Genomic DNA, 25,489 nt, shown 5'->3' with positions numbered 1-25,489 from the left:
TTCTGTGAGTACTAGTTATTTGATGGGTGCCACTCAAGGGGATATATTATTATCTTTCCACTCTTTTCATGAGTATATATTACAGTTGTATTTTTCCTAATGACCATTTGTCTTCTGGAACAAGGTTAGGTTTCTGGAAGAATCCATTTCATACAAATAGTACAGTAGGTGATATGGTAATCAAAATGAGGACAACAGTGGATGCTTTATTATGCTGCTCAGCTCTTTATTTTCACTTTCTATAATGGTAGGGTAAAGGTTGTTTCTTAAGACTTTAAAGATTATTTCTCACAAAATTCTACAGAGGTTTGGTTTATATTATTCTGACTGCCAAAAGGATAATTTTATTTGCCACCACCTTCAAAAGCTATCAGTAGAATTGGGGGCAGTAGCAGTAGTTATAAAGTTATTGGCAGCTGGTGTTGCATTTGATTTTTTTCTGGGAACTGGTTGAATATATTTGCTTGGAGGTTCAATATCTGGACGTATTAGTATATAAGGAATATGAGTATTAGGAGGTAGTTTTTCAAATTCTTCTCCAAGGTATAAAGGAGGAGGAGGAACACAAATATTAAGAGAATGTGGTTGTTCAAACATGAAAATGGGGATATTGTCTGGTTGAGAAATCTGTACACGATTGGGATCAGGCTGAGGATAAAAATGAGAAGAAGGATTTGAAGGAGATAGTGGTCTTGTAGGATCATGCTGTCCTCTGAAGCCTCTTTGGCACTCACTAGACTGTGGGAGAAGGAAAATAAACAGCTTCAAATTAGATATTTCACGGAGAATTATTAACATATACACTTTTTGTACAGAGGGTAATTTTAGATGGCATCTAAAAGTCCTACTTTCCCATGAAATATGCTGGCCTGAGTGTATCAGCTATGTTTCTTTAAAAGATTCTGTAACACTGGAAGTATAAGAATTTAGAGATTTTATGTTGCAGAAAAAGGTCTTTTGACTTGTAATAAAGTTCCTTGTACTGGAGACAGGCATATGACCTTTCAGTATCTGAGATCAGATTGACTTGGTCATTTTTACTCATATTTACTCATATTTGGTTTTTACTCATATTGGTCTTTGTTTTTACTCATAATTATCCAGACCTTGATATACTAATTTTCATTACAATCTAGGAAGTGAGAGAGAATACATGGTATTTGACTACTCAGGATAGGTCACTATGCTTAGTACACTTTCTATTTCCACCTATGTTTCTGATAATTTTCATATTATATCAAAAAAAAAAAAACAACTTGAAGGGAAAACTAGTGCGGGTTCAATAGAAATAAAAAGGAATAACTCTGAGTACAATTAGTCCAGTATGGGTAAGGGGATCATGGATCTGAGTTGGAGGAGAGTAGTGTAAGGTCAACAAATATCCACCAATTGGAAATTGAAAATCCCTTGCAGAAGCTTGTTACTTCATGTTAATTAAATATTAATAAACAACACTGGGGCCACTTATCACTATGATACAGGATGGAATTTTATGAAGTGTGAAAGGATGGCCTTGGGATGAGGATGGAACTGCCTTCCAGGTTCCTCTTTTGCCTCTTGAGTCACTTGAGTAAAGGACATGTTTATGCCGAGTGTAGACTATGCTCTGACAAACAGTCTCCCTACGGTCAGTCCTATCTTGTGATAATTTATTTTGCCTCAACAGAGAACTGTTATATGTTTTTAAGTAAAAGTCCTCAAAACACTCAGAGGAAATGTTTCCCCTTTCTTCTTAGCATACAGATTCTCAGTGAAAGCTTACATGGCATTGAATGTAAAGAAAATGTTATGAACAAACAAGCTGCAGCTTTGTACTTGTAATCACTGAAATGAATCACAAATGGAAGTAGGTGCCATAAATATTGAGAAATGTCTCTGTCACTAAAGATCTTATAATTTTTGGGGGGATTTTAATTCCAATTAGTTTCAAAATATGTTACAGAGTTTGTACTTGAAGGAATGTTTAGCCTAGCATCAGGGAGATCCAGATGTGTTTTATGTGCCTATATAGACTGAGTAGTTACAATACCGGATGTTTCAAATATAGGCCAAAGAGAGGCAGATTAGTAGTCTCTGTACTGTAAATGCTCTGGTGGTACCCTGTACCATCTGCATGACTAAATAAAACTCTGAGATTTTTGGTTCTTTGAATGATGACAGTCGTAAGTACTTCCATATCCTGGAGCCATAAGTTTTGTTGTGTGATAATGATATTCATGCCTGAGCCCTTTTTCTAAGCACATTTCTTGAGAGTGATTTAATGTTGTCTAGACATCTAGGCAGTGCTTGCATTAGTACATCACTTGGTGAACCCTCAGGGTTCACTTGCTATGCTAACCCCCAGTTTAGTGATTTTTCCTAAGCTTCAACATTAACAATAAACACAGCTAAAACGTGTTGAGGGAAACCAATGCATTAGAAAGTTGGAGTACTTTGGATAGATAAAAGGTTAAGAATTGCTTCAGTGGCAGGGAAGTCTTTGAAATGAGGGAGGAAGTCTAGGGAACAAAAGGGACCATGTCAACCAGAGGGACAGTATGTGCTCTTTTTCTTGTGCTGCTGATCCTAAGTCAAGCTGGTCTGGAGCTGATATTTTGGAGATAATACCAATTCATTCACTTATTTCTTGAGTTCTTTCCCTAATTTGTTATCTGACACATTGCCATCAGCAACTCCATAGTTTAGGTTAGCCCTAAAATCTTGTCCCTTCAAGGTGAATTTTGTGAGTATTGGTAAAATATGCTATGGGCCATTTATGGCCAGACTTTTATGTGTTTAGGCTCTAGTCTTGTAATCCTCTCATGTTTCTTTGGTCTGCCCTGTCCAATTTTGTAGATGTTTATAATGATCCAAGTTGATACCACCTTTCTTTCTCTCAGTTTTCTACCTCATGCTGAGCTCCCATATTTATCTACAGATGGCTCCCTTCTTACTTCACAAAGAGGTTGCAATAGGTAGGAATGAGCTCCCCTGTCCTAGATCATGTAGCATGTAAAGTAACTTATGAATTAAGAGAATGACTTCTTTCTTGTTTCCTTGGTTCTTGACTTTTTTTTGATGGTGTAACTGCATGTCACTTTATGTAACTAGCACACTTCACTTAGAAATCAATTCCACTTATCTCCAATCACCCAACACCATCTCAGAGGTATGCACCTGCTCCTCAATTCTGTTTTGCCTGCTCTCAGCATCTCTCATCTTTCCTAATTTTTATTTGTATCATTATAATTGCTTTTAAAAGAACCTGAACTAAGCCTTCTATTTTTTCTTTCCTCTTAACTACAGTGCCTAGAGATTGAAGACATTCCTTTGAAAAAGAACATAAAATAACATTATACCTACTTTAAAGATCTTGCACTCCAGGATTTTCATACTGCCTCCTTTTCTCTAACCTGGTTCTCTCATTGCATTTCTGTAGTAAATGTCAGGAACGTATTGCCTGCTCACTCCTTATGGCCCCTCAAAGTTTTGTCTCTTTACTCCTATACACTATATAACTGTTACTCATATTATTGATGAACTAGAATATTTCAAGACACATCTATGTTACTAGTGCTCTCTCTCTATTATATTAGTTCAATGGCTCATAACAGATATTAGAGAAAAGATGTTAAATTTTAAATGTTGATCTACATGCAAGGCCATTCAGAATTTTCTTGTTAATATATATATATATTCTAATAATTTACTATAATCTTTGTGACTATTAAATGAAAACAGATTTACAATTTGGAAATTAAATCACTTGATTGGCAATTAATCAGTAATTATCATCTTGTGTATATTAGGAAATTCAGATATATAAATTTTAAAAGTCTGACATAAAAGTTATTAAGAGAAAATGAAAGTTTTTGGTGTATAAGTTGATACTCACAAGGAAGCATCCTATAAGAACACAGAGGCCAAAGACCAAACACAGTGGCTTCATCTTTCAGTAGCCTCTGAAAGTGAACACAATGGCTGGTTAGCATTATTTCTGAAAATGAAATGACATTATTTGGAACATGTCCCAAGATATGGCATATATGTTGTTACATGTATTTTAAAATAACTTTCTGAATTTTATCTTGAACTCAGTATTAGTAACATTATATTGTTATTTCATAACTTTTGATTCTTAAACAATGGGGCTAATTTTAATTTTTTACTGGTGAGCAGATGAAGGAAAAGTGCTACATATTTGTCCTTTAAGAGTCTGAGTAACAGAGGATGTAATAGAGAAAGCTTTGGCTTAAGAATAATTGTTTTGAAATGGACATTTTCACTTTTGCATTTTGTTTTATTTTACAATTGCAGTTCTGTGGCATCAAGTTTCTGTAAACTCACATTTGAAATGATAGCACTTTAACTTGATCACATATATTTTCTCATGACAAAGAATAAAGGAGAGATCTTCCTATTGAACAGAGGAAAAGATGAAGGCATGACTTCAAACATAGACTAGTTTAGTACTGAGTCATTGTGTGTACAGCGAAACTTCTCAAATCTGCTTTCTGTTATGCAACTGAGTTCCATTGTAACTAGGACATTAACAAACAGGGTAATTTAGGTCTGTTTCCTTCTAAGGTGTCTCAAGAATTGTGATAAATTTCTTGAGCCACATGGTCTGAATTCTTCTTTTATACCACCGCACACAGTGATGTGTCAGCTCCTCTAGTCAACCCTGTTGATAGCTTCCATATGGGAGGTAAACACTACAAACCTTGTAAAAATCATAGGAAAAGTTTTTCACTAGTTTTCTTGAACACATGTCACATTTCGTTTTTTATTAAACTATATTTCACATGAAGCTTAAAAAACAAGCAAAATTAGTTGTAAATATATAATTTAGAATAATTCTCTTTCAGAATACATCTGCCAGTAGTCCATCATTAAGAATTTTTTTTTTTTTTAGTTTTTTTTTTTTTTGCATTTGTTTTTTTTTTCTTTCCATTTTTTATTAGGTATTTAGCTCATTTACATTTCCAATGCTATACCAAAAGTCCCCCATACCCACCCACCCCCACTCCCCTACCCGCCCACTCCCCCTTTTTGGCCCTGGCGTTCCCCTGTTCTGGGGCATATAAAGTTTGTGTGTCCAATGGGTATCTCTTTCCAGTGATGGCCGACTAGGCCATCTTTTGATACATATGCAGCTCGAGTCAAGAGCTCTGGGGTACTGGTTAGTTCATAATGTTGATCCACCTATAGGGTTGCAGATCCCTTTAGCTCCTTGGGTACTTTCTCTAGCTCCTCCATTGGGAGCCCTGTGATCCATCCATTAGCTGACTGTGAACATCCACTTCTGTGTTTGCTAGGCTCCGGCATAGTCTCACAAGAGACAGCTACATCTGGGTCCTTTCGATAAAATCTTGCTAGTGTATGCAATGGTGTCAGCGTTTGGATGCTGATTATGGGGTGGATCCCTGGATAAGGCAGTCTCTACATGGTCCATCCTTTCATCTCAGCTCCAAACTTTGTCTCTGTAACTCCTTCCAAGGGTGTTTTGTTCCCATTTCTAAGGAGGGGCATAGTGTCCACACTTCAGTCTTCATTTTTCTTGAGTTTCATGTGTTTAGGAAATTGTATCTTATATCTTGGGTATCCTAGGTTTTGGGCTAATATCCACTTATCAGTGAGTACATATTGTGTGAGTTCCTTTAAGAATTTTAAAGAACCGTAAGTTACAGGAGGGAGAATAGGGAATGACTGACTTTGGTGGAATCACTTACTATTCTAGGTGATCAACATGAATACTTTTCTGTTGCATGCATAAATTTTCAAAATGTAATACAATTTATGCTACACTTTTTTGTGGGTAATTATTGTCACAGTAATGATACAAGAAGACCAAAGAAGGGAATTTGGGAAGCTCTGGCAAGAGTTAAGAGATGTGTGAAAATGAGGTGATTATAATTGTGAAAAATCAAACTTAACGTTTTGTGTGGTCTACTAAGAATTTGAAATGTTTCTTAGAAGATAAGGAAATCAGGTTGATTGGTCCTCATAAAATTGGACATAGTACTACCTGAGGACCCAGGTATACCAGTAGTGGGCCAATACCCAGAAGGTGCTCCAACATGTAATAAGGAGAGAAGCTCCACTATGTTCATCGCAGCCATATTTGTAAGATGTCTTTCAGCAGAGATATGGATATAGAAAATGTGGCACATTGATACAATGGAGTACTACTCAGCTCTTAAAAATAATGAGTTCATGAAATTTTTAGGCAAATGGACAGAAGTAGAAAATATCATCCTGAGTGAGGTAACCCAATCAGCAAAGAACACACAAGCTATGCACTCAATGGTAAGTGGATATTAGCCCAAAAGCTCCAAATATCCAAGATACAATTCACAGACCACATGACTCTCGAGAAGAAGGAAGACCAAAGTGTGGGTGCTTTGGTCCTTCTTAGAAGGACAACAAAATATAGGAGTAAATATGGAGATAAAATACAGATCAGAGATTGAAGGAAAGGCCATCTAGAGAATGCATCATCTGGGGATCCATCCCATATAAGGTCACCAAACCCAGACACTATTGTGGATGTCAAGAAGTGCATGGTGAAAGGAGCCTGATATAGCTGTCTCATGAGAGGCCATGCCAGAGCCTTACAAAAACAGAGATGGATGCTTGCAGCAAACCATTAGACTGAGCACTGGATCCGCACTAGAGAAGTTAGAGAAAGGACTGAAGGAGTTGAAGGGGATTACAACACCACAGGAAAAACAAATCAACCAACCAGTCTCTCCAGAGCTCCCAGGGACTAAGTAAATTACAAAAGAGTACACATGGCTCCATCTGTATATGCAACAGATGATGGCCTTTTCATGCATCAATGGGAGGAGAGGTCCTTGGTCCTATGAAAGGCTCATTAGATGTCCCACTGTAGGGAAATTGAGGGTGGGGAGGTGGGAGTATATGGGTGAATAGGAGGGGAGGAACACCCTCATAGAAGCAGGAGAAGGGAAGATGGGATAGGGGGTCTCCATTGGGGGTGTAAACCTAGAAAGGGATAAAATTTGAAATGTAAATTAAGAAGATATCAAAGAAAAAAGAAATAAAAAGAAGATATGTATATGCTACATTCACTTTGCAAGACAATTTAAGGGATTTGAGTATTTATTGCATTAAGTGTGGTTGGCAGGTTCTGGGAAGACTATAGAACAGAAAGGACCATGTCAACATGTGCTCTTTTTCCTGTGCTACTGATTGTAAGTCAAAATAGTCTGTGCCAAATCATTAACTTATCTGTTGTGTTCTTTTCTTAATTTGTCATCTGACACATTGCTTTCAGCAATTTGAAAGTTTATCATAACCTTAAAAACTTGTCCTATCAAGGTCAATTTCATGAACAGTGGTAGAAGATGACATGTGTAATTTATGGCCAGACTTGTTCTAAGTCACTTGTAATCCTGTCACATGTCTTTAGTCAGCTCTCTCTGGTTTGAGAGAGATTTATAATGTTCTATGATGATATACAGCTTCTTTCTCTCCATTTTCTACTTCATCCTGATCCCCCATATTTACCAGCAGTTGGCTCTTATCTTACTTTACCAGAGGTCGCAGTAGGTAGGAATGAACTCCCTGTCTAACCCATGTAGCCTGTACAGTTATTGATGAGTTCTGAAAACTTCTCATTTGCTCATGGGCCTGACAGATATACCCAAGAAATATTGCAGCTGCATTATATTCAGATCAATATCAGGATGTCCAAGGGGAAACACAAAAATGTCCAGCTTATTATTAAGTTCCATCCAAAATAAAATAATGTGAATTATTTTCCACACATTATTCCTAGATAATTAATAAAATTCTGAATGAACTTGCATGCACTGATCAACACTTAAAATGGAACACCTGTCAGCCCAGTTGCAAAATTGCTTGGGTATATCTGTTATTATCATGCTTTATTGCAATATTTATAACTACTAAATTAAAATAGGTTTTCAAAGTGGGAATTAAAGTATGTGATTTGCATTTCCTCAGTAATTTGCAGCTTGTTTATATTAGGAAATTCAGAAAAATAAAGTTATATACTCTGAAGTAACAGTTAATAAGAGATGATGAAGGTTTCTTGTAGGGACAACTGATACTCATCAGGAAGCATCCTATAAAAACCCAGAGGCCAGATCCAAATACATCTTAGGTAGCCCCTGATAGAGTACAATGGCTGCTTAGGATTATTATTTTTTTTAAATGGTATTACTTGTAATTACTTTAATATGTTCTTAAACCTGGTGTATATGTAGTAAAGTGTGTCTTAAAATAATTTTGTGATTCATATCTTGGAGTCAGTATTAGTGGCATAATACTGTTCAGCTCATAACCTTTGACTCTTAAATGTTAGGCCTATTTTACCTTTTTGACATTTGAACTGATGAGGGGATAATGCCATATATTTGTCCTTGTTGAGTCTGAGCAACAGAAGACTTTAAAGATAACTTTTGGCTTAACAGGAGTTATTTTGAAATGGAAACTCTTTTCATTTGTGCATTTCATTTTACTTTCTTTAGAGATTTGAAGTTCATGTCACAGAACTTGTCACTTTTTTGGTTAGAGTCACACTAAGATATTTCATATTGTTTGTGAATGCTGTGAAGGGTGTCATTTCCCTAATTTCTTTCTCAGCCAGTTTATCCTTTGAGTTGAGGAAGGCTACTGATTTGTTTGAGTTAATTTTATATCCAGCCACTTTACTGGAGGTAGCCACCAGAAAGTCCCCAATACCAAGAAAGCAAGAAGCTCCTAGGACCCAAAGAGTATGAAATTATCTGAAATGCCCAACAAAGGGCAGGGAGAAATTATCTGAAAGGCAGGGAGAACCTGTAGAAACCATACCAGGAAGTTATGCAATGTCCCTGTTTGAGGGAAGATGTCACCCACTCATCTCCAAATTTTTAATTCAATATTGCTCCTGTGTAAAGGACATACAGGAACAAAGGGTCGAGTAGAGTCTGAAGGACAGGCCATCCAGAGGTAGCCTCACCTAGGGATCCATCCCATGTACAGACAGTAATGCCAGACACTATATTTGAAACCAAGATGTACTTGCTGACAAGAGCCTAATACAACTATGTCTGGAGAGGCTCTGCCAAATATAGATATGGAAGTTTTTTTTAAAACTAAAATTTGTCCTGTCTGCTTGGATATTGATATTCTGACCATCTTAGCTTGTAGAGAAACCTACCCTGTAGTGTTGCCACCCACAGAAAGTGTGAAATCTCTCCCTGTTGCATTGTGGAAGGTAACTTGTTTAGCAGTTGCAATAATGTTACTTCTACCAGTTGGAGTACTGTCTGTAGAATTTGGAGTGATGTTATCTGAAGCATATTTGGTATTGCCTTCTGCCTCAGTTGGAGCATTGTCATCTTTGGTAGTTGAGATAGTCTCATCTGCCACAGCATTTGTGAAATTATCAGGCTGGATGCTGCTAGGAGGAGTGATGGCATTGGCATCTCCACATTTGTTGACAGAAGCAGCAGAATTGGTTGTGATGGCAAACATAGTTGTTGTAGCAGAAGTGGCTTCAATATTGTGAGTGGGTGACATGCAATGCTGGTTCCTTGTGTGGTTAGGAGAAGAGGAGGCAAAAGAGAAAAGGAGATCTGTAGGGTATCTACAAAATGATCCTAAAAGTGAAGGACAAGGGTTTGGGTTTCTAAGAGAACAGGAAGCATGTAATAGTTAGTGTTCTGAGTTCCCAGACCCTTTCATGGCACTTTCTTCCCCATAGCTTTTAGATTTTCATGAGGTATGGATTTAGATAGTTTAATTTTCTCTTCAGCAGTGAGAATAATCTTTAGAGAGAGAATAGAAACAGAACAAAACAAAAGTCAATTCTATTGCAATATGTGCCCCATCTCATTTTGATTTTCTTAGGATATGCTTCTTCTTACAATTAAAGTTTCATATGGAAGTTTGGTTATAAACACTATAGTGCCTTGGTAACTGTGAAGGTGTGTTACTAGAACAGATGTGCATGCCAAGAACTGTCCATATTCAAGTGCTACATCCAAAATGATGTATAATTTTCTTTTAACTTTTATAGATTGTTCAACACAAACAACTTTTGACTTGTGGATAATTCTCATGCTAATTTGAATGCTGTGTAATATAGCTGATGTGGATTATTGAAGGTATTATGGTAAAATAGAATACGCTCTGTACACATGCAACATATTTTTAAGTCTTTTTCTTGCAAATTTGGTTGAATCCATGTATGTAGAATACTTCTTGTGTTAAATATAATGATGACATCCTACTCAATAATTTTAGGAACATGCTGTGTGGAGGCATACTTTTAATATATACCCCCATGTTCTGTGATTAATAATTATTTGATGGCTGACACTCAAGAAGACATTTTAATTATAGATCTTGGAGGTTGTACTATTACTGTCTTTTCATCTGTTTTCATGATTGTATATTGCAGTTATATTTCCCCTAAGAATACTATGACTTCTGGAATAAGGTTAGCTTTCTGGAAGGATTAAATTTATGCAAATAGCACAGTAGTCAATAGGGTAGTCACAATGAGGACAACAGGAGATGCTTTATAATGCTGCTCATCTCTTTATTTTCATTTTGTATAATGCTTGGTAAAGGATGTTTCTTAAACCTTTGAAGATTATTTCACCCCAAATTCCACAGTGCTTTTGTTTATGCTGTCTTGACTGCCAAAAGGAATTCATTATTTTCTACTATCATCCAAAATTATCAGTGGAATTTTGAGCTTTGGCAGTAGTTGTGCAGTTATTGGCCCTGGTATTATATTTGCTTTTACTCTGGGAGGAGTTCGGGCAGGACAATTTCTTTGAGGGCTAGGATCTGAACTTAGAGTTAAAATAAGACCAGGAATAGTAACTATAATACTTGAAGGTTGTATTACTATTTCAAAGGGAGGAGCATAAAGGGATAAAGAATGTGGTTTACAAAATCCTGAACTAGTGGGTAAAAAGGGTGGTACACCAAATTGTACATGATTGGGATCTGGCAGAGGATAAAGATGATAATGACGATGGTGAGTTGAAGGAGCTAATGTTCTTCTAGGACCATGTTGTCCTCTGGGTGCTCTGTGACACTCACCAGACTATGGATAGAAGGAAATAAACAATTTTAAATTAGATATTTCAGAGAGAGTTGTTAGCATATACACTTTATTAACAAGGTGTAATTGTAGATGGCTTCTAAGAGACCTGCTCTTCCAAGACATGGGCTTGCCTGGGGTTATCAGGTATGGGCTTTTAAAAAATTCTCTAACACTAGAAGCAGACAAAGTTAGAGATTTAATGTTGCAGACAAAAGTTATAATAAAGATTCTTGTACTGGAGAGAAGCATATGGAAGTTAGCCTACATAAGATCAGAGTGGCCTCTGGCTCATGATCTTTAAAAACCAGGGATGCTTCTTAATGCCTCTATCTGCTGCCTTGGCCCTTGCGCATAATTATTCTGAATTTGATATACTCATTGATGTTACAGTCCAGTAAGAGAGAGAGAATACATGGTATTTGTCTTTTGAGCATGGGTTCCTGTGCTTACTACATTTTCCAATTCTACTTGTGCTTCTGAAAATTTCTCGTTATATTTCTTTAAAAAAAAAATCTTTCTGGGAAACCGCTAGGGAATCAATAGAAATTAAAAAAATAAAACAAAACAAAACAAAACAAACAAACAAACAAACAAAAAACCATGATACTGAGTACACATATTCCAGTATGCCTAAGCGGATTATGGGTCTTGGTTTGGGGAGACTAATGTGAGGTCAAAGTAAATCCATCGAATTAGAATTTGAAATCCCACTCAGAAGCTTGTTACTTCTTTTTCATTAAACACTAATAAACCAAATTTGGGCCACACATCACTATGATACAGAATGGAATTTTATGAATTGTGAAAAGGATGTCCTTGGGATGAGGATAGAACTGCCTTCCAGGTTCCTGTTCTGCCTCTTGAGTTACTTGAGAAAAGGACATGTTTATGCCAAGTGTAGACTATGTTATGACAAAAAGGGTCAACAGTCCTATTTTGTGGTAATTTATTTTCCAACAAAATAAACTTGGTGAAAGTCCTTGAAGTAAAAGTCCTGTAGGAGGACCAGCATTATCAATTAATCTGGACCCCTGAGATCTATTAAACACTGGATCACCAAACAGCCAGCATATGCCAGTTGATATGAGGTTCCCCAACACACATACAATAGAACAATTTCAGGTGTATTCATTCAGGGGTGTTACACATAACCCTCAAGAGACTGGAGGCCCAGGGAATTTAGAGTTAGGAGGGGTAAGAGATGGGGACATCAACATCAGGACCGGGAAGTTAAGAGGATGTATAGGATGTGGTACTGTTGAGTGGTGGCTGTGATCCTGGACAGATGTTATAAGGACACTAAGAGAACACAAATGCCAGCAGAGGTTATTATTCCCAGCAAAAATCTCAATTACCATAGATGGAGAAACCAAAGTATTCCATGAGAAAACCAAATTCACACAATATCTTTCCATGAATCTAGCTGTTCAAAGGATAATAAAGGGAAAACTCCAACCCAAGGAGGGAAATGACACCCTAGAAAAAGCAAGAAAGTAATTCTTGAACAAACCTAAAAGAAGATAGCCGCAAGAACAGAGTCCCAACTCTAACAACAAAAATAACAGGAAGTAACAATTACTTTTCTTTAATTTCTCTTAACATTAATGGACTCAATTCCCCAATAAAAAGACATATACTAAAAGAATAGCTACGTAAGCAGGACCCAACATTTTATGGCATACAGGAAATCTACCTCAGGCACAAAGACAGACACTACTTCATAGTAAAAGGCTGCAAAACAATTTTCCCAGCAAACAGTCTGAAGAAACAAGCTGTAGTCGACCTCTAACATAAAGTTAACAAAAATAAAAACAAAGAGGGGCACTTCATACACATCAAATGTAAAATCTTCCAAGATGAATTCTCTATTCTGAATATCTTTGCTCCAAATAAAAGTGAATCCATATTTATTAAAGAAACTCTAGTAAAGCTCAAAGTACACATTGCACCTCACATAATAATTGTGGGAGACTTCAACATCCCACTCTCATCAATGGACATATCCTGGAAACAGACATTAAAGAGACACATTGAAACTAGCAGAAGTTATGGAACAAATGGATTTAACAGATATCTACAGAATACTTTTTTCCTAAAACAAAAGGATCTAGCTTCTTCTAAGCACCTCGTGGTATCTTCTCCAAAATTGACCATATAATTGGCCACAAAACAGGCCTCAACAGATACAAAAAAATGTTGAAATTATCCCATACACTTATCAGATTCCCATGGACTAAGGCTGAACTTTAATAACAACATAAATAATAGAAACCCAATATTAACCTTGAACAACGCACTACTCAAAGATAACTTTGTCAGGAAAGAAATAAAGAAAAAGATTAAAGACTTTTAGTGTTTAATGAAAATGAAGCCACAACATACCCAAACTTATGCGGCACAATGAGAGCAGTCCTAAGAGGAAAACTCATAGCTCTGAGTACTGCCAAAAAGAAACTAGACAGAGCACACACTAGCAGCTGGACAGAACACTTAAAGCTCTAGAACAAAATGAAGCAAATTCACCCAAGAGGAGTAGATGGCAAGCAATAATCAAACTTAGGGCTGAAATCAACCAAATGGAAAAAAAGAAATATATAAAAAATCAACCAAACCAGGAGCTGGTTCTTTGAGAAAATCAAGAAGATAGATAAACCCTTAAATAGACTAACTAAAGGGAACAGGGATATTATACTAATTAACAAAATCAGAAAATAAAAAAAAAGAAGCTGAAGAAATCCAAAACATCATCAGGTCCTACTACAAAAGGCTATACACAACAAAACTGGAAAACCTAAATGAAATGGAAAATTTCCTAGACAGACACCAGGTACCAAAGTTAAATAAGGATCAGATTAATGATCACAATAGTCTCATTTCCCCTAAAGAAATAGAAGCAGTCATTAATGATTTCCCAACCAAATAAAACCCAGGACCAGATGCGTTTAGTACAGACTTCAATCACACCTTCAAAGGAGACCTGATTCCAATTCTCCTCAAACTATTCCACAAAATAGAAACTAAAATACTCTAACCAATCCATTCTAGTAAGCCACAATTACCCAGATACCTAAGCCACACAAAGACCCAACAAAGAAAGAGAACTTCAAACCAATTTCCCTTATGAATATCGATGCAAAAATACTCAATAAAATCTTCGCAAACTGAATCCAGGAACACATCCAAATGATCACCCATCATGACCAAGTAGGTTTCATCCCAGGGATAAAGGGATAGTTTAATATATGGAAATTCATCAATGTAATCAAGAATATAAACAAACTCAAAGACAAAAACTACATGATTATCTAGTTAGATGCTGAGAAAGCATTTGACAAAATCTGACACTCATTCATGTTAAAAGTCATGAAAAGGACAGGAATTCAAGACCCATACCTAAACATAATGAAAGCAATATAAAGAAGTAAACAAGTAGCCAACATCTAACTAAATGGTGAGAATCTTGAAGCAATCCCATTAAAATCAGGGACCAGACAATGCTGCCCACTTTCTACCTATCTATTCAATATAGTACTTGAAGTGCTAGCCAGAGCAATTTGACAACAAAAGGAGATAAAGGGGATACAAATTTGAAAGGAAGAAGTCAAAATATCACTATATTATATGATAGCATATATAAGTGACCCTCAAAATTCTGCCAGAGAACTCCTAATCCTGATAAACAGCTTCAGTGTAGTAGCTGGATATAAGTTAACTCAAACAAATCAGTGGCTTTTTTCTACACAAGGGATAAACAGGATGAAAAAGAAATTAGAGAAACAACATCCTTCACAATAGTCACAAATAATGTAAAATACCTTGGTGTGACTTTAACTAAGGAAGTGAAAGATCTGTAAGATAAGAACTTCATTCAGAAGATGGAGAGATCCCCGATGCTCATGGATTGGTAGGATTAATATAGTGAAAAAGGCTATCTTGCAGAAAGCAAGCTACAGATTCTATACTATCCCCATCAAAACCCCTACTCAATTCTTCAAGGAATTAGAAAGGGTAATTTGCAAATTCAACTGGAATAACAAAAAACCTAGGATAGCAAAAACTATTCTCAACAATTAAAACAACAACAACAACAACAAAAAACAAAAACAAAACAAACAAACAAACAAACAAAAAAAAACCCAAAATCCCCTCTCTGGTGGAATCACCATGCCTGACCTCATTCTGTACTACAGAGAAATTGTGATAAAAACTGCATGGTACTGGTACAGCGACAGACAGGTAGATCAATGGAATAGAGTTGAAAACCCAGGAATGAACCCACACTACTATGGTCACTTGATCTTTGACAAAGGAGCTAAAACCATCCAATGAAAAAATACAGCTTGTTCAACAAATGGTGCTGGCTCAACTGGCAGTTATGTAGAAGAATGGGAGTTGATACATTCGATTCTCCTGGTACAAACTCAAGTTTAAGTGGATCAAGGAACTCCACATAAAACCAGAGACACTAAAAGTTATAGAGGAGAAAGTGGGGAAAAACCTCAAAGATATGAGCACAGGGGAAAAATTCCTGAACAGAACAATAATGGTTAGTGCTGTAAGATGGAGAATAACAAATGGGACCTCATAAAATTGAAAAACTACTGTAAGGCAAAAGACACTGTCAATAAGACAAAAAGGCCACCAACAGATTGTGAAAGGATCTTTACCAATCGTAATTAATCAAATAGGGGACTAATATCCAATATATACAAAGAACTCAAGAAGCTAGACTCTAGAAAATCAAATAACCCCATTAAAAATTGGGTACAGAGCTAAATGAAGAACTCTCAACTGAGAATTACCGAATGGCTGAGAACCACTTGAAAAAATGTTCAGCATCCTTAATCATCAGGGAAATGCAAATCAAAACAACCCTGAGATTCCACCTCACACCAATCAGAATGGTTAAAATCAAAAATTCAGGTGCCAGCAGATTCTGGCAAGGATGTGGAGAAAGAGGACCACTCCTCCATTGTTAGTGGGATTGCAAGTTGGTACAACCACTCTGGAAATCAGCCTCACGGTTCCTCAGAATATTGGACATATTCTTACCGGAAGATCCAGCAATACCCCTCCTGGGCATATACCCAGAAGATGTAATAAAGACACATGCTCCACAATGTGCATAGCAGCCAGAAGCTCAAAAGAACCCAAATGTCCCTCAACAGAGGGATGGATACAGAAAATTTGGTACATTTACACAATGGAGTACTAATCGGCAATTCAAAACATTGAATTTATGAAATTCCTAGGCAAATGGATGGATCTGGAGGATATCTTCCTGAGTGAGACAACTCAGTCACAAAGAACACACATGATATGTACTCACTGATAATTGGATATTAGCCCAGAGACTTAGAATACCCAAGATACTATTTGCAAAACGCATGAAACTCAGAAAGAACAAAGACCAAAGTTTGGATACTTTGTTCCTCCTTAGAATGGGGAAAAAATACCCATGGACAGAGTTACAGAGACAACATTTGGAGCTGAGACAGGAGGAAGGACCATCCAGAGACTGCCCCACCTGGGGATCCATAGCATAAACAGCCACCAACCCAGACACTATTGCATATGCCAGCAAAGTTTTGCTGACAAGACCCTGATATAGCTGTCTGTTGTGAGGCTATACCAGTGCCTGCCAAATATAGAAGTGGATGGTCAGAGTCATCTATTGGATGGAACACAGGGCCCCTAATGTAGGAGGTAGAGAAAGTACTCAAGGAGCTGAAGGTATCTACAACCATATAGGTAGAACAACAATATAAACTAAACAGTACTCCCAGAGCTCCTGTCTCTAGCTGCATATGTGGCAGAGGATGGCCTAGTTGGCCATCATTGGGAGGAGAGGCCCTTAAGATTATATCTTCCAGTACAGGGGAATGCCAGGTGTAGGAATTGGGAGTGTCTGGGTTGGGGAGTGGGTTGAGAGGAGGAAATAGGGGACTTTTGGGATAGCATTTGAAATGTAAATGAAGAAAATATCTAATAAAAAAAGAGAAGGTATGACATGTGGTAATGTTGGATGGTGGTCATGAGGAATAAAATATGAGGTTAAATAAATAAATAAATAATAAATAAATAATAAGAAGAAGAGGAAAGAAAGAAAGAAAGAAAGAAAGAAAGAAAGAAAGAAAGAAAGGAAGGAAGAAAGAAAGATGTTTAGCCTAGCATCAGGGAGGCCCTGATGTATTGCATGTGAATATACAGACTGAGTAGTTACAATAAAAGGTGGTTCAAATATAGGCCCAAGAGACGCTGAAAAGTGGTCTTTGTATTAAAAATGTTGTGGTTGTATTATGCACCTCCAGAATGATTAAAGAAATCTCTGATTTTTATCCCTTTGGAAAATGATAGTCATATGTGTTTCCAACTCCTAGAGTCATAAGATTATGTGTGTGATAATAATCATGCATGAGTCCTATTCAGAGCACATTTTTCCTTTGGCTCAGCATTAAAAATAAACAGAGCTGAAAAGTGTTGAGAGAAACAAATGCTTTAGGAAGTTGCAGTGATTTGGAAAGATAAAAGGTGAAGAATTGCTTCAGTTAAAGTGAAGACTTTGAAGTGAGCTAGGAAGACTATAGAACACAAAGGACCATGTCAAGAAGAGGGACAGTATGTGCTCTTGTTCCTGTGCTGCTGATCCTAAGTCAGTCTGGTCTGGAGCTGATATTTTGAAGAATATACTCATTTATTTATTCACTCATTTGTTGAGTTCTTTACATAATTTGTCATTTGACTCATTGCCTTCAGCAATTCCAAAGTTTAGGTTAATCCTAAAAACTTGTCCTTTTGCAGTCACATTTATAATGATGTACAATTTTCTTTTAACATCTGTAGGTCCATGCACACATTAAGCAAACTTTCCCATGGTAACATGAATGCTGTGTAATATAGGTGTTATGGATTATTGAAGGAATCAAGGTAAAACAAAACATGCACAGTATATAGTCTAACCCTAAAACTTGCCTTTTCATGGTTAATTTTGTGAGTTTTGGTAGAAGATGCCAGGAGCCTATCATGGCCAGACTTATATCCTTAGACAAGTTTCTTTGGTCTGCCCTCTCCAGTTTTGTAGAGGCTTTTAACATTCCATGTTGACACCAACTTAATTTCTCTCAGTTTTCTACCTCAGTCTGAGCTCTCATATTTACTTGCAGATCCTCCTTTAGTTCCCCAAGAGGCTGTGCCATGCAGAGTGTAATGTAAGAGATGACTTCTACGTGTTGACTAGGGCACTTGCCTGCTTTTTGTTCTATTTGTTGTTGTTGTTGCTTTTATTTTTGTTTTAACTCTGCAATTGTATGTTATTTCATTTAACTAGCACACTTCATTTAGTACATAACCAAACCTGTGTACAATCACCCAACACCATCCCAGAGGTTTGTTTTTGTTCTGTTTTGCCTGCTCTCACCATGCCTCATCTTTTCTGTGTTATATTTGTATCATTATAATGAGTTTTTACAAAACCTGAACTGATTGGTGTGAGGTGGAATCTCAGGGTCATTTTGATTTGCATTTCTCTAATCACTAAGGATTTTGAATATTTCTTTATGAGCTTCTCAGTCATTAGAGATCCCTCAGTTGTGAAATCTCAGTTTATGTCGATACCCTATTTTTTTATCTGTTTGTTTTTCTTTGGTGCTTAGCTTCTTGAGTTCTTTATTTATTTTGGATATTAGCCCTCTGTCAAATGTGTGTTTAGTAAGATATTTTCCCTATCTGTGGGTTGCTGATTTGCCTTATTGACAATGTCCTCTGCCTTACACAAACTTTCTAGTTTCATGAGGTCCCATTTACCAATTCTTGATCTTAGAGCATGAGCCACTGGAGTTTTGTTTAGGAAATTTCCCCCTGTGCTGATGAGTTCCAGGCTCTTTACCACTTCCTGTTCTGTTAGATTCAGTATATTATATCTGGTTTTATGTTGAGGTCCTTGATCCAATTGGACTTGTGCTTTATGCAATGTAGAGGGGACCATGATTTGGTATTGGGTGAGGGAACAGACTGAAGCCCTCAGGGCCATCAGAAACAATAGAACACAGGCAACTTTGAGAGATATGAGGTTGGAGGGACCCTCCAGAATGCACCAGAGACCAGGGAGGTGAGAGACCCTCAGGACTCAAAGGGAGTTACCACAGATGAATGACCGACAGTATGGAGAGGGAACTTATAGAGCTCAGCTCCAGCAGAATGACAGGGCATGAAATGAGGTAGAGGAGGGCCATGACACAGTCACCACTCTGACTCATAATTGTTTTTGTCTGGAACACAGGGCCCCCAATGGAGGAGCTAGACAAAATTCCCAAGGAGCTAAAGGGATCTACAACCCTATAGGTGGAACAACAATATGAACTAACCAGTTCCCCACCCTCTTCAGAGCTTGTGTCTCTAGTTGCATGAGTAGCAGAGGATGGCCTTGTCAGCCACTAATGTGAGGAAAGTCCTTTGTTCTTGCGAAGATTGTATGCCCCATTACAGGGGAATGGCATGGTCAGGAAGCAGGAGTGGGTGGGTTGGAGAGCAGGGCAGGGGGAGAGTATAGGGGACTTTCAGAGAGGAAATTAGGAAATGGGATAGCATTTGAAATGTAAATGAAGAATATATCTAATAAAAATAAATAAAAAATATATCTAATAAAAACTTGAAAAAAAGAACTGCAGGGACAGAAACAAGCACAAAGTGGCATCTAGCTAGAGGAGAGGCCCCAGGGCCTGACACTATTGCTGAGGCCATGGAGTGCTCACAACAAGGCACCTAGTAATACTAGCACTACAGAAGACCCAACATGCAGCTGAAAGTGTCAGGTGCAGATATTTACACCCAACCAATGGACAGAAGCTGCTGACCCCTGTTGTTGAATTAGGGAATGTTGAAAGAAGGTGAAGAGAAGGGCAATCCTGTAGGAAGATCAGAAGTCTCAATTATTCTGGACCCCTGATATCTCACAAACACTGGACCACCAACCAGGCAGCATACACCAGCTTAAGTAACACACATACAGTAGAGGAATGCCAGGTCTGTGTTCATTCAGAGATGATGGGCCTAACCCTCAAGAGACTGGAGGCCCCAGGGGTTTAGTGGTCATTTGGCTTGTAGGGGAGGCATGGGATGTGAATTGTGGGAGGATGCCTGGGGTGGGAATAAAATATGGAGTGTAAAAAGATAAATAAATGAGTAATAATTTAAAAAAAACTTAAAGAGATCCTTCCATTTTGCATCTGTTTTAACTATAGTGCATATAGAACAAAGACATTCCTCAGAAAATGAATATCAATTAACATAATACCCACTTTAAAGATCTTGATCCCCAGGATCTTCCTGTGCTTGCTTTTCTTCTGACCCCATCCTTTCTTTACATCTCTGTAGTAAAGGTCATACAAGTATGCCCTATTCACTCCTCATAGCTCCTCACAGTTCTGTTTGTCTCTTTCCTCCTTGATGTCATATATCGTTTAATCATAATATTGATGGTCTATATGATGTCACTTCACATCTATGTTACTAGTGCTCTCTCTATCCCATTAGTTCATTGACTCATGACAGACAGTAGATACATAGTATTCCATTTTAAATGTTGGTTATTGCATATAAGGTTATTCACAATTTTATTTTTAATTACCTAGGCATAAACTGTAGGAAAATATTTTACACCATTTTTATTTTTGGTGTCTTGAAGACTTTGCTGAATATCTTAATGTTTCCCTTTGGAAATCCTATATTGATATTATCTGATATTTTCCTAATGATTTATTACAATCTCTGTGACAAATTAAAACATATTTTCAAATTGGGAGTCATAGCACTTTATTGGCATTTCTTCAGTAATTTGCATCTTGTATGTATTAGGAAATGCTGATAAACAAAGTTACAATATGTTATATAATAGTTAATTAAAAAAATGAAGGTTTGTGGTAGACAAAATTTATACTCACCAGGAAACATCCTATAAGAACCCAGAGGACAAATACCATATACAGTGCCTTCATCGTTTTTTAGAGTCTGAAATATAGCACAATGACTTGTTAGCATTATTTTTTAAATGAAATAGCATTATTTGGAAAATGTCCTAACACACAGTGTGTATATTTTGCAATGTATCTTAAAATAATTTTCTGATTCTTATGTTGGATTCACTACTAGTGGCATAACATTGTTCAGCTCATAATATTTGACTCTCAAATGATAGGGCTACTTTTTATTTTTGAGTTTTGATAAGGCCTACAAAGCTCCAAATTGGTTGAACTAGATTAGAAATTCCCCCATCACATAATAATCAAATCACCAAATACACAAAACAAACAAAGAATATTAAAAGCATTAAGGGAAAAAGGTCAGGAAACATATAAAAGCAGAGCTCAAAGAATTACATCAGATTTCTGAAGATAAACTATGAAAGTCAGAAGACCCTGGGCAGACATCATACAGACACTAAAAACAAAAATGCCAGCCCAGGCTACTATGCCCAACAAACTCTCCATTTTCATAGATGGAGAAACCAAGATGTTCCACGACAAAAAAATTTACACATTATCTTTCTACAAATACAGCTCTTCAAAGGATAATAAATGTACATCTCCTACACAAGAAGGAAAACTATACCATAGAAAAAGCAAGAAAATAATTTTCTTTCAACAAAACCAAAAGAAGGTAGCCACATTAACATAATTCCACCTCTAACAACAAAAATAACAGGAAGCAACAATCACTTTTCTTTAACATTGTTATATTAATAACAATGGACTCAGTTCCCCCAAGTCAAGAGACATAAACTTCAGACTCGAAACTTAAAAATAGGAGGTTGAGGGTAAGCTCTAGAATGCACCAGAGAAAAGGGAGGCAAGAGGATCTCAGTAATCTAATAGAGCGACCTTAGATGAGATGCCCAACAGTAGGAAGAGGGAACTTATAGAGCCCACCTCTATTAAAAAACAAAACAAAACAAAACAAAAACAAAAACAAACAAAACAAAAAAAATCTATTGAAAAACCGAATCAGCAATATTGTATATCAATAAATACTTCTTTATATTTTCTAATATCTTATACTTCCTCTTATATATGTAGAGTCATTGTGATTAAAGAAATGGAGCTTTAGAGGTAAAAAAAAATGTGTGAGCTGAACAATGCAAACCTTGAAGAATCTTAGGAACTGTTTCTCAGTATGTATTATGAGCTAGCGTCACACATTAGTTTTTTCCTGAGCTATATTTCATTTGAACCTTAAAAGCATGCAAAATTAGTTGTAAATATACACTTTAGAATACAACTGAGAGCAGCTCATCATTAAGAATGTTAAAGAACTCTAAGGTAGAGGAAGAAGAAAAGGGAATTGCAGACTTTGGTGGATTCACTAGCCTACATGGTCAACATGAATATTTTTATATGTTTTAAAAAGATCATACATTTTATGACTCACTGTTTTGTGTAGTTACTTATTTTCACAGAATGAAACTTAAATATCTTAAAAGCAGCTCACTGAACTTCTACCACTGACGTTTGGGCAACATTTTATCTAAAAGTATAGGGCTTCATATTCCCAGGCACCTACCTTGGAGAAGCTTCTTTGCTGGTGAATGTGCTGGTCAGAAGCAGTCTGTTCAATTATTTTTGAGTGGTGGAATACAGAGGACCAGAACTCTAAGCTCTTATATGGTTTGTATTATTTTATTGGCAATAAGGAAACAAAAGTCTGAAGACAAAGCAACTTCATCTGATCCTTTATGGACAGGAAGCATCCTTGCCAATTTGGCAGTGTGTCCCTGCATGTTTTTCATTTCTGAATATACTCAGTCACTAAGTGGTTGAGGCTTCCTTAGGATGCTGTACAGTGAGTCAAAAAGTGATTTTGTTTCAGATAAATACAGGGGGACCTGAGGTGCCCTTTTTTAATTTTAAGAAGGAAAGTGATGAGTTGTTTTTTAATATTTATGTGACATCTTTCCTTCTGTGTTAATCTAGTGGTATTTCCTATGTGATTTTAAACATAAATGTTACCATTGAACTGAGCAGAGGGTCCCCAATAGAGGAGTTAGAAAAAGGATTGATAGAGTTGAAAGGGTTTGCAACCCCATAGAAAGACCAATAATATCAACCAATCAGATCCCCCAGAATTCTAAAGGAATAACCCATCAATAAAGGAGTACACATGACTCCAGCTTGATATGTAGCAGAGGATGACCTTGACATGCATCAATAGAAGTAGAGGTCCTTGGTCCTATGAAGGCTAGATAGATTCCCCAGTATAGGGGAATCAAGGGTGGGGAGGTGTGAGTGGGTGGGTCGGTGGAAGAACACCCTCATATAGGCACGGGGTAGGAGGATGTAATAGGGTGTTTCCATGAGGGAGGGAAACTGGAAAAGGGGATAACATTTGAAATGTAAATAAAGAAAATATCAAATAAAAATGTTATGTGGGAAGTACAAACATTTACAAGGTTGAATTTTCTTATGATTGTAGGAGAGTATTTAGTAAGAAAAATGAAAAGAACATTAAAATCACAATTGAGTACACGTTGCTTTATTGGTAAATAACACACAGACATTTTTCTATTTCTTTCTCTGCTTCTCTCCTTCTGTCTCCCTCTTTCAAGATTCCATGGTACTAACATCCATAGTTTCTAAAGTAAATGCCTCATCTGCTTAGATTATCTGAGCTTCAGTTTTAAGGTTTAACCTGTAATAATGAAGCGATACTTTAAGTTTGAACTTTCAGGTTTCTACAAATCTGGTCTCACACATTATTCTAACTTTTCACAAAGCTGACTTAGCATAGTCCTTTGTGTTTAGTGCTGGGAGTGAACACAGAGCATTGTACTTCCAGTGGACCTAATGCTTCTATGTTTTTGAGATCACCTTTTCTGTTTTAATTTGGAGCAATGTGTCATTATGTTGCTCAGGCTGAACCTCTATGGTCTAGGATAGTTGTTCTCAATTTTTCTAGTGCTAAGACCCTTTCATATACATCCTTATGATTTGTTTACATGCAAACATAAATTATTTTTCATACTTCATAAAACTTATAAATCATAATGTTAATTGTAATATGCAGGATATCTGATATGTGACCCCAATTGATCCTAATGCACAGGTTGACAAGCACCTGTCTAGGTGGTATTGGAACTAACAATGTCATCTGAGTGGTCAATTGCAGCTATTTGACTCCAAATAATCTAAATACACACATACACTCAAGTATACACAGACAACTTGGTGTTTGGTTTGAGATTTCCACTAAAGCACTGCGAATCTAAACAGGCAAAAGGTATGGTAGACAAAATCAAAACCAGACCATATTCAAGCAAACAAACCCAAACAAAACTGAATGAGCCAAAAACTTACAAAATGTCATTGGGTTAGTTTTGTTTTGTCAAACTACTTCTCAGAATGGAGCCTGTCCTGAAGTGTGGCTCATACACAGTGAGACACTTTTGAAGAAAATACCAATCATGTATTAATTGCAGAAAGCTTCCTGGTAGTGATGGAATCCCATGTCTTACTATCTCTGTGCAAGTAGTCCATTGGACTTGCACTTGTGTAGGCCTCTCATGTGTTGCCTTGAGTTCATGTGTGTCCGCCTTGATGAATACAGAAGACCGTGTTTAATTGGAATCACCAGTCTCCTCTGGATTTTACAGTCTTGCTGCATGGGTGTGATGGGAGGGCCTTGATGAAGACACCCCACTTAGGCCTGAGTGCTCCAAAGTTCTTTGGACATTGTCCTGTTGTAGGTCTATGCTTTAGTTCAAATCTACAATAAGAGGAAGCCTTTTTAATGAGGACTGAGTGAGGTACTTACATATTGGTATAGCAGTATGTCGTTTTATGAGTTTGTTTATAACAATGTTCTTTTGTGAGAATATTAGTATTGAATTCTTTTCTTAGGGCCATGACCCATCTAATCCAGGATACTAGACTAGTTTAGCAGTGTCGGGTATGGCTTCTATCTAATGAGTTGTCCTTAAATCCAGTCAAACAGTCGTTCTTTACTCCCTAAGTTTTATGCCACAATGACTCTAATATTGCTTGTACACAAATCTCTCTTCTTGTACAACAAAGCAAAAAAAAAAAAAAAAAAGAGAGAGAGAGAGACAGAAGTATATGATGACAAGGAGATAAATTATGATTAATTCATTGCTTTCAAAGCTTGGACCTAATATTCTGTAGACTAATACTTTCATAGAGCTGATGTCTCTCATCACAGGAAATCCTTAGAACAGTGGAATCATGCTATTGCTTTGATAGAACCTCATGTAGTAGTTGATAATATTTTCCTAATTTAGTTAAATTAGCACACTTAGAAGCAACAATGCAGTGACATTTGATATTTGATGACTTTTGTCCTGTGGTCAGATATTCATTTCTGTTGATATGTAGAAACAAAACTCTTATTTTCATTTGGAGATTCATACAA

At 36.8% G+C, this 25,489-nt stretch overlaps 1 protein-coding gene across 5 annotated transcripts; it reads right to left on the bottom strand.

Moving 5' to 3' along the window:
* Positions 1-203: 203 nt before the first annotated feature.
* Positions 204-22,701, bottom strand: Smr2 (submaxillary gland androgen regulated protein 2). 5 transcript variants are annotated; one of them, NM_001252679.1, is made up of 5 exons: positions 22,628-22,701; positions 21,013-21,079; positions 20,371-20,440; positions 3,875-3,941; positions 204-738 (listed from the first exon to the last, which is right to left on the bottom strand). In NM_001252679.1, the coding sequence occupies exons 4-5, from the start codon at positions 3,926-3,928 to the stop codon at positions 361-363; spliced, it is 432 nt and encodes a 143-aa protein (NP_001239608.1). In that variant the 5' UTR covers positions 3,929-3,941; positions 20,371-20,440; positions 21,013-21,079; positions 22,628-22,701; the 3' UTR covers positions 204-360. The 5 variants fall into 5 exon arrangements, with proteins under 5 accessions (NP_001239608.1, NP_001239609.1, NP_067264.2 ...); NM_001252680.1 differs by lacking the exon at positions 20,371-20,440; NM_021289.2 differs by lacking the exons at positions 3,875-3,941; positions 20,371-20,440.
* Between the last annotated feature and the right edge of the window lie 2,788 nt (positions 22,702-25,489).

This window comes from Mus musculus, chromosome 5 (genome assembly GCF_000001635.26).
Source record: "Mus musculus strain C57BL/6J chromosome 5, GRCm38.p6 C57BL/6J".
Taxonomy (NCBI): domain Eukaryota; kingdom Metazoa; phylum Chordata; class Mammalia; order Rodentia; family Muridae; genus Mus; species Mus musculus.
This window is presented reverse-complemented; position numbering and strand designations above follow the sequence as displayed.